This window comes from Zalophus californianus, chromosome 16, assembly GCF_009762305.2.
Source record: "Zalophus californianus isolate mZalCal1 chromosome 16, mZalCal1.pri.v2, whole genome shotgun sequence".
Taxonomy (NCBI): Eukaryota; Metazoa; Chordata; class Mammalia; order Carnivora; family Otariidae; genus Zalophus; species Zalophus californianus.
In genome coordinates, this window is record NC_045610.1 from 15,394,562 (window position 1) to 15,404,560 (window position 9,999).

General features: G+C 55.0%; 1 protein-coding gene across 4 annotated transcripts in view; it reads left to right on the top strand.

Moving 5' to 3' along the window:
- The window catches only part of SLC43A2 (solute carrier family 43 member 2), a 44,936-nt gene that overhangs the window by 29,504 nt on the left and 5,433 nt on the right, over positions 1-9,999 (top strand). For all 4 annotated transcript variants that reach the window (XM_027625218.2, XM_027625220.2, XM_027625219.2 and 1 more), the window contains exons 7-13: positions 980-1,113; positions 1,198-1,400; positions 1,865-2,011; positions 4,585-4,723; positions 6,061-6,193; positions 8,243-8,316; positions 9,701-9,824. In XM_027625218.2, coding sequence (XP_027481019.1) covers positions 980-1,113; positions 1,198-1,400; positions 1,865-2,011; positions 4,585-4,723; positions 6,061-6,193; positions 8,243-8,316; positions 9,701-9,824 — 954 coding nt within the window. The remainder of the gene's footprint in view (positions 1-979; positions 1,114-1,197; positions 1,401-1,864; positions 2,012-4,584; positions 4,724-6,060; positions 6,194-8,242; positions 8,317-9,700; positions 9,825-9,999) is intronic.

Consider the following 9,999-nt stretch of genomic DNA (forward strand, 5'->3'; position numbering starts at 1 on the left):
TCCTAGGTCCCACTCCAAGTACTGTTGCTCCTGCCAGGCTTCAGAAGCAGCTTCTCCCACCTCTGGCCTCAACACAAGTCGAAGCCCATTTCCTGCGGTACCTGGCAGGGGAGGCCATAGATGAGAAGGAGTCCTAGATGTGGGCTGGCCACCGGGGAATCGAGGTGCTGGACGGTGTGGGGCCAGCCATCCTGTGGACTTCTAGGGGTTCTCACGCTTCTGGAGTGTGGAAAAGCCTACAAGTCCCTCCTCTACCTCTTGTGGCTGTCTCACTGCCAGTCCCCTTCCCTGCCCCCACCCCGGGGGCGGGGGCTGGGCAGCTGTCCGCCAGGATACTGGGGACTCTCGCGTTGGAAATAAATGGTGGCAGTGACAACAATAGCTGACAGCTAACATGCTCGTGTTCAGGAGGCTTCCCACCTGCCAGGCCCTGGACTGAGCACTGTGAGGATCCCAATGCTTAGCCCCCACCACAGCCCCATGAGGGTGCATGCCAGTCCTACACTCGTTTCCCAGAGGAGCAAAGGGAGACATCTGTCGGTTCGTTCCTTGAGTATTTTTTGGCACCTACCACGTGCACTCTTCAAGGCGCGTCAGTGGACAAGGCTAGCGGGTTCCTGTTCTCGGGGGACTAGACTAGTAAGGGACAAGGAAGGTAACCAAGAAGTCCGTAATCTCAGCCAAGGCTCTTCCCTGGGAACTAGTGATGTGACAGTGCCAGGGGCAGTCAGGGAAGGCCTCTCCAAGGAGGTGACATTTGGCCCAGGTTGGAGGCACAGAGGGTTAATGACGTGCCAAGGCAAGCTGGGATAATTGGGACGCAGGGTATCTGATGAGCAGACAGCCGGGCAGGGCTGAGCCTCCTCACGCAGCTCCCCGCAAGGAGAGCAGGGCTGCCAGATGCCCCCTGCCCACCTGCCTTGGCTGCCCTCTGCTAACCTGCCCCTTGGCCCTGCGCTGACCTCGTTGTGCCTCTCAGGTCATCTACGACTTTGGTGTCTCTTTCATCATCATCCTCGTGGTCTGGGCCAGCTGCTCTGGACTGGTTTTCCTCAACTGCTTCTTTAACTGGCCCCTGGAGCCTTTCCCGGGGCCGGAGGACATGGACTACTCGTAAGTGGATGCAGTGTCTGCCCCTACCCCTACCCTGGCCAGGGTCCCGGGCAGCACCGATGGACACTCTCCTGTGGCCTCCAGGGTGAAGATCAAGTTCAGCTGGCTGGGCTTTGACCACAAGATCACAGGGAAGCAGTTCTACAAGCAGGTGACCACAGTGGGGCGCCGCCTCAGCGTGGGCAGCTCCATGAGGAGCACGAAGGAGCAGGCGGCCTTGCAGGAGGGCCATAAGCTGTGCCTGTCCACCATTGATCTGGAGGTGAAGTGCAAGCCAGACGCTGCAGGTACCCACCTCACAGCCCTCACCTTCGAGGCCTGCCTAGGATGTTGGCGGGGGGTCTGCGCCCATACCCACACCTCAGCAATGGGGAGGAGGCAGCCAATCCAACCTGGAAGCCCCAGCCCCCTTCACTGGGGCCAGCAGCAACCGAGGGCTTTGTGGGTGCCGTCCCACGCAATTGCCACTTCATCCCCAGAGGGCAGGTGGCACCCTGCACCCTGGTTTACAGATGAACACACTAAGGGCCCGAATGGGTAAGGAACTCACCTCACACACCTGGGCAACCCAAGTCCAGCACCCACACATTTAACCTCACCCAGGCCCATCCCTGCATCCAGCACAGGGTGATTTGGGCAGCAAACCAGGCCTCCTCTTATGGTCTGCCCAGCTTCTGGATGGTGGGTGGGCTGTGGGCCATGGGGATGCACGCCTCGGTTCTCCTGAGCGCCCTCGCTCTCCTCCCCGCAGCGGCCCCCTCCTTCATGCACAGCGTGTTCAGCCCCATCCTGTTGCTCAGCCTCCTCACCATGTGCATTACGCAGCTGCGGCTCATCTTCTACATGGGCGCCATGAACAACATCCTCAAGTTCCTGGTCAACGGCGACCAGGACGTAGGTAGGTGGCCCCTAGACCTCAGTGCACGTCCCCAGAAGAGGGCACCCCGCGAGCGGTGGTCATTCCTGCCCGCCTGAGGTGAATCCCTCTGCCTGGAAGGTGTTAGGCCGGGTTGGACCGGAAACAGCAGGCCCCAACTGTTCTCTCCTGTGGCCATTAGAATGTCCCAGTTTGGGCAGGGAGGTGGGAGGGAGACTGAAATAAGGACATGTGTTCAGGGTGTGGGGCATGGGACCGTTGACTTGCGTGTTTGTAAATGAAAACACTGTGCAGAACGGAGTACTCCACCTGAGAGCCTGTTGAAAGACAGGCAGGCCCACCCAAAGCCAAGCATCTCCCCGCCCCGGGAAACCACAGGCTTGGCTCATGGGGAGGCTGTGTGCTGAGTATCCAGTGGATACTTTGGGGCAGTCTGCGGCTTTGGGATCTGCACCCTGAACTGGGAGGGTGAGGCAGAGGCTTCCTTGTGTATGTGATCCAGTTGAGGCTTGTTAAATTTGGTAAACAGAGCTGATAACGCACATGCCACTTTTCTAAAACAGCACACAAGGTCTTCAACTGATTAGAGGTTTTGATTCTACAAAGAAAATCAGTACTTCCTCAGGGCCTGAGCTGAGTCAGCTTTAGTCATCCCTAAGTGGGACAAACACAGTCAGTAAATCCTTTTTATTGGCAGCCCCGTTGGTGTGCAACTGTTTGTTGGTTTAATTGTTTTTCCCTAGGGGAAGTTACACTGGGCATCGCAAGGAGTCAAATACAGTTTTTAAAGGGGATGAGAAATCGAGCTTTAACAAAAGGGAAAGATGACAAAGGGCCCCAGACAGCACTGGTCCACTGTGAAAGTGGGCATCCTGTGGCAAAGCAAAGTGGAGAAGCACAGGCTGTCACGTGCCTTTGCAAAATTTCGTGATTACCCCTGACACGGTGAAGGCCCTAAGACAGCCCTAGAGGAAAAACTCACCTCTTTAACTTTGTGTTGTCCAGTGATGTTTCCCCAGATTCCTACCACAGAACATTTCTATTGTGTAACACTCCTTAAATGTTGTGGACTGCACTTTAGGGAAAGCTGATCTATCATATCTAAACACCCTCTATTACAAGCTCGGGCCTGGTGACATGAAGCCCCTAGAGTGTCCCGGGAAGGGGCCCGCACTGGCTCTTGGAAGGCAGATCTCCCTGCCGATGAGTCGTGGGCTTTTACTCCAGTTATCTAAGAAACCTCTTGCTGCTGGAGAGGAATTTTTCCCAACTGTTTCCCACATTCAAAAAGTCAATTAAAAAAAGTCAGTTTCGAGAAGTAGAGAAAGTTGGGCCAGGAAATTCAGTCTGCAGCTGAGGGGGCATTGGTTTTTCCCCATTCTGCTCTTGTGAGCCATGGCCCCCAACACCCCAAAGCCAGCGGTTCCCAGGGGGACTGTAAGGGAGTAGATGAGATTTTTACAATGATGCAGGACCAGGGAGCTGGTGGAATGGAAGAGACACCAGCTCTGGCTGTCTGAGGGAGACCTGTGGTGTCAGACGTTGGGCTGGGATCAGGGCGAATGCTTTGCCCCTTCCTCCCTCCAAGAGAGAGCCGTTGGAGGTAACTGAAAGAGCAGTGTTCCTGAGGGGCCGGGTTTGCCCAGTCTTCGGCACCCACACCACTTCCCTGTCCTGGTGCTCAGTAGGCACCGCAGGCCTGATTCACCAGCCTGCCTGTGACGAGGCCCCGGCTGCATGTGACTGAGACCTCAGCACACAGGAAACCCTCGGCAGATGCCCGTGCTGGGCCTTACCGCCTCTGTTCCCAGAAGCCTGGCTCAAGCTCGGCGTCCCCCGGGCACTCTGAGAATCAGATCTTGGTGGGAAATGGCGTGTGTGCTGGGCCCAGAGCTAGCCTGCTTCCACCGCCCGCCCCCCCCTTTTCCATGTAACCACCTTTGAGATTTCTGCTGCTAATCTCTCTTCTTTCTGCTTTTTCACTTTTGCTTTCTTGATGTAGTGATGGCCACCGGTAAGCAAGGGGACTGTCAGAGAGCACTGCAACATCTCCTCCAGCCAGTCTCTGTTTTACCAAGAAACATCCCTCTTGGCAAGAACTGTGGGTGGGGAAAGGGGCAGCTTCTGTCTGCCTGAAAAAATCCCCATCATAATTTTACGGCTCTTTGAAGATTGGAGCCGTGACATCAGAGCCCCTATGAGTGGTGCCTTCCCGGTATACTTCTAGAGGCTGGAAACTAACAGCTAGTCACACACGAAGCCTCAGTCCCAGGCATCGGTAATTTTGTGGTTCCCAAGTCATAGACACTTCCTGGAGCTTCTCTGGGAGGTCATTGTGACATACTGAATTTCGTTAGCCGTTTCTTGGAAATAAGCAGAAGATGTGGAAGAGAGGATGGGGTTCCTTCCCATTGCTCCGGCTTTGATTTCAGAGTTTAAAGTCTCTAAGCTCCCCTCAGGGCCCCCAGGGACCCAGGGGGTGGTCTGTGGAAGACCCCAGAAGGATCTGTAAAGTCTCATACTCCGCCCAGCTCCTGCCCCAGGCTTCTGCTAGCACCACCCCCCCCCATGACACAGCCCATTTTCCTCCTCAGTTGGCCTCTACACGTCCATCTTTGGTGTGCTCCAGCTTCTCTGCCTACTGACAGCCCCTGTCATTGGCTGCATCATGGACTGGAGGCTGAAGGAGTGTGAAGATGCCTCTGAGGAGCCTGAGGAGAAAGATGCCAACCAGTGCGTAAACAGGGCCTGTGCCCTGGCTCCTGGCCCCCAGAGTCCGACGTGAGGCGGGGACAGGGTGGGCGGCTTGGGTTTTGAAGTCCGCAGGAGGCGAGAGTGGGTCGTGCCCAGAGCTACTTGTAAGGGCTTTAAGACACGCTCTCTCTCGGGGCTCAGCACACATTTAAGTGTATCTCTTCCTTGTGAAGATTCTTGGGTACTCCTAAGTTAAGGTATCACTGGGCTGGATGAGAGAAGGGGAGAAGGTGGAGGAAGGTGTGTGTGTGGACACTGGGTGTCCAGCCGTTCTGCTGGTGGGACTGCACCCAGACGACCAGCACAGTGGGTAAGCGATGTGGATGCGGTCCTGCTTGCCTGCAAGGCTCACTCCCCTCGGTGGGAGGCGTAAGTTGCTACACCCGCAGTATGTGTTGCTAGATCTGTTCATGATTGTCAGGATTCAACAAGGTGCTGGAGCCCCGCTTTTATAAGGGTTGGGCTCCAAGATCAGAGGATGAGTTAAATGCCGTCTTCCATGACTCCACCTTAATATAATAAGCAACGTTTATTGCTGTAGGCCCTGTGCCAAACACAACACAGAACATCTCAGTTAAGCCTCACAACCCCTCGATGAGGCGCGTGCTAGGGTTATACCCATTTTACGACTGCGGGAACTGAAGTTAGGACTTTGAGTAGCTTGCCTGAGGTCACATAGTGAGGAAGCGGTGGGCCTGGAACTTCCTGTATGTCTCCAGCACTTGGCATTCATGCTTGGATGTCGCACAGTCGTCCATGGGGTATCTGTGTGGGCAGTGGACCTGGAATTGGTAATGGTGAATTCACAAGGAAATAATTACAGAGAATGCTCTGTTATCTAGGTCAGGTCCTAGAGCCAAGAGATTGTGCCCATTCCGGTTCCATCTGCTGCATATTTGTTTCTCCTTCACCCCCTCCTGCCCCCAAAGGGGAAATCTACTCCCTCCCTTACTTGACTTATTATCTGACTTATCATTAGCTCCCTGCAGGATTTGGATGAAGTCCTGACTTGGGCACACTCCGCTCTCTGCCTCCCCATCATTTGTGCTCAGTCTTCACTGAGGCAGTGCCGCGTGTTGATGGCAGTCTTCTCGTATCCGACCTCTCCGCTGAGCTTCACACTCAGTGCCCGGTCAAGAGTGTGCAGTGGGAGTGTCCCTGGTGCTGGTCTAGCCCTGACAGTCCCTCGGACATGCTTGCATTAGGCTCTGAGTCTTGCATTGTCCATAGGCGGTTTCTCCTGAGGCCTGACTCGCTGGGAGAGCCCATCCTCCTCCAGGGAACCCCCAACTCCAGTGTGTGCTTTGTCTCCACAGAGGCGAGGAGAAGAAGAAGAAGCGAGACCGGCAGATCCAGAAAGTCACCAATGCCATGCGGGCCTTCGCCTTCACAAACCTGCTGCTCGTGGGCTTTGGGGTGACCTGCCTCATTCCCAACCTGCCTCTACAGGTGGGTATGGGGGTGAAGGAGAGGCCAGGTGGAGTGTGGGACAATGAGACTTAAAGGTACCTGATGTGTCATGGAAGCCATCCACAAAGACAGGGGTGACTTTTCATTCGTTTAAACCAACCAAGCAAGCAACTAGCCCGCTGTTATTTACGAAAGATTTCTTACCTGCCAGGCTCTGTGCTTGATGCTGGGAGTGAGCTCTAAATGAAACTGGGATTACCTCTCACAGAAAACTCTTCTCTATGAAGGCATATCATTCTTCATGGCCTTTTTGGGCATCTTGCAATGCCGTGAACACCACCGTCATACCCTTTCCTGGAACTATGTGGGGGAGTTGTGTGGCTACTTGCTTTGCATTTGTCCGAAGAGGCCTGGCCAGTCTATGGCCTTGGTGGGGCCATCTGGTTCTCTGGTACAAGAGTGCCTACAGGATATCTATGTTGTAGAGAGTGGGAGAGATGATGATCACTTGGCATCGGGGTTCAAAAGCTTAATTCCTTTACACAAGATTTCTGATGCTTTTGAAACCTGACTTTTGGCAGAGATTGGGAGCAAAGCAGATTTTGTCATCCGCCTACCTCTACCTTTAGGTCCATTAAAGTGGTCTGGTGCCAATCCCCAAGGTAATGGATACTCAAAACTCATCATTTCTTACTTATTTTACTATGTTTTAGTATTACCTGTGCTCTGGAGATTTTTACTTTTCATATGGTATTGGTGAGACTACTGCATGATGGCTCATCACCGCGAATCCCTGTCCTCCTCATGAACTTTAAAGGGTCATGAGTGATGACGTTGCTTCCACATGAATTAGACCAAGTCCAGATAGTATCTTGGGCCAGGTCCAGAAGGAAAGTGAGAGTCTCTTCTTTTTTTACAAGTGGCCACATGTCGAAGTACATTGAACACCCAGGCGTGCACCACCCATGGGTACTATCCCCTATATGTGCTGACGCTGTGTGTGCAGACCAGAGTAAACCATCGGAGGCTTGTACTAGTTCCCGGTGAGAGTGTCCTTGCGTCCCTGGTGCCCTCCCAGCTTCCCGGTGGCTGCCCTCTCTACCAGACTGGCAGATCCTTGTCTTGACCACCTTGTCCGATCGAGGGGCAGTGCTCAGTAGGGACAGTCATCTGCTTTTTGTTTTATTTAGTTCTCGTTGAAAGAGAAGTTCTGAAGAGGCAATAAGACAAATGAAGTGGAAAGGGGGAGCCTGCACCGGTATGCGCATGCACAGCCGGGCGCACAACCCTCTCTCGGCAGCAGCCCCTGCCCCCTCCACCGCCCACATTCCTGGGAACAGGTCCTGGCTGCTGAACAGGACAGCAGGGGCTGTGTACAAAGGGTCCTAGTCCTAGTGGCAAGATGGTCGGCTCTTGTGCTTCTCAGGAATCATTTACAAGTGCTTCTTAGAGCTTGCTCAGCCTACCAGCGGTGGCCTTTTTGAGAAGCTGAGCTTAACTTGGGAGGGGAGAAGGAAAACTAGCTGCCTATAGGGCCTGGATGACCAGGCACAGAGACCTCTGGGCACAAGTCTCAGATCAGCAAAGGTAGGAGATCAAGTCATGAGTAAATGACCTATTTAGTGCTGTGTCGATACACATAGAACGACCGATTCTCGGTGGAGGCAGGAGGAGCCTTTACTCAATGTTTGCCAATTTCCATGGTGCAAACGCTTCCATTGTGGCTGATTTCAACCAGCATGAAATCCCCAATTGTGGAGTTGGACAGAGATTGGTGGTGACACGCCATCATGCAGTACTCCTACCAATACCATATGAGAAGTAAAAATCTCCAGAGCCCAGATAATAGTAAAACATAGTGCAATAATTCAAGGATGAGTTTTGAGTATCCATTACCTTTTTTGAATATAATTTAATTGTAAGTTTACAAATTTAATTTTTAGTCATGACTGTCTTTAATAGCTGCCTCACAAAATTCCTGAAAATTCAGGAATGGGCCCTGGCGATCTGGTGCGCACCGCCAGGTTGCCAGTGCTCCCGTTGCTCAGGACCTCTGAGGACCCTCACGCTCTGCTCTCCCTCTCTCAGATCCTGTCCTTCATCCTGCACACGGTTGTGCGAGGGTTCATCCACTCCGCTGTCGGGGGTCTGTACGCAGCTGTGTAAGTGCCCGTTGCTGTGGGTGGCCAGGCGCCCGTGGTAAGGGAGTGGCCTGGGGGAGGCTCGTGGTGGGACTGAGGTCCTGGAGAGGGCCAGCCGGCCATCTGGGCCCATCTTGTGTCGGGGGACGGGTACCAGGACCTCTGTTGGCCGTGTCAAGGGATGGTCACAGCTGGCGAGAAGTGGGTCGGCAGGCAGACGGCTGGGTGCCCACAGGCCTTGGCATCTAACACGAAGTCAGCTCCCCAGCCAGGGGCCTTGCTCCTCTGTAGCTCGCTGTTGCCTCAGGGCTGCTGCTCAGCCGCATCCTGGGACCGCCCCTGGCTGCCCACAGGAAGGGCAGGGGTGGGCTTGGCTGCCCCAGAGCTGAGTGTCGATGTTCCGATGACCCTCAGCAGGGGCAATGACATGGGTAACTGAGCCCACAATGTGTCAGACTGTTCTCACTCTGAGTCTGAAAGGGCCTGGTTCCGCCCATCGCCTTCTCATTTAGCCAAGACTAAGATGAAACCAGCCTCCTTTTCCAAGAGGCCACACGTGCAGAAGGAACCACCACAGCTGCTCTCCCCCCTTGGGCTGGGGCTTGGCTCAAAAATGGAACTCGGGGTAGCGCCTGGCTGGCTCAGTCGGTGGAGTGTGCCACTCTTGGTCTCAGGGTTGAGTTTGAGCCTCACATGGGGTGCAGAGATTACTTTAAAATCTTAAAAGAAAAAAAATCCATTTTTTTCAAACACCATCTGCCGTGTGTCTCTGACCAAAGACCAGTTCGTTCCTCGCTGGGAGCCCCTTCCCGCCTCTGGGGCCGCGAAGCCGCAAAGCCCGACACCCACTGCGGTTTGGTCAGAATTCTGTCGCCCTTCCAGCAGCATCCCACGGGGGTCATCCCAGGTCTGCATGTCATCCCCCACTCCGCCCAGTGCCAGGAGGAAGTTGCTGCTGCCTTGGCAGAGTCAGCGAGGCCACCGAGAGCGTGATGCCGAGTTTCCGCGATTACACAACGCTCTGCTCGACGCGGGCGTGGCCGAGCCAGGGCCGGCCTCCAGCCTGCCCCCTGGGCCCACTTCCCAGACTCCCGCCGCCACCACTCTGTCCACTCAGCCCGGCCAGACACCCACGGACCTGGGGCACACCTGGGTTTGGTGGGGTCCTCCAGAATCTGGGGTCTCACACTGGTCTGAAAGAGCAATCCACAGTCACAGAACTGCTTTGCAGAAACCAATCCAAGGCAGGCCCTCCACTGTGCTCTTAGGCAGCTCCTGCCTCTGCTTCGGCACCAGACGTGCAGCCTGGAGGCCCCAGTACCCCTGGGGCCAGGCTGAGGCCGAGGAGCACTTGGACAGCCCGTGAGTGGCACCTGTGGTGACAGGTCCCCTATCGTCCCGGCAGGTATCCCTCCACCCAGTTTGGCAGCCTCACGGGACTGCAGTCACTGGTCAGTGCACTCTTCGCCCTCCTGCAGCAGCCCCTGTTTCTGGCCATGATGGGTCCCCTGCAAGGAGACCCCCTCTGGGTAAGAAGGGTCTGGGACTGTGGGCTATGGGCATCTGCCCCACTCGGCGGCCTCAGAGCTGGGAGGCATCCCCCAGGAGCTTCCAGAGCCCCAGCGGCAGGCAAGGGGGGACTTCAGTTAGGATCGATTCAGGGTCCCCTGGTGACTGGTGGCTGGGCAGGAGGAGAAAAGTATC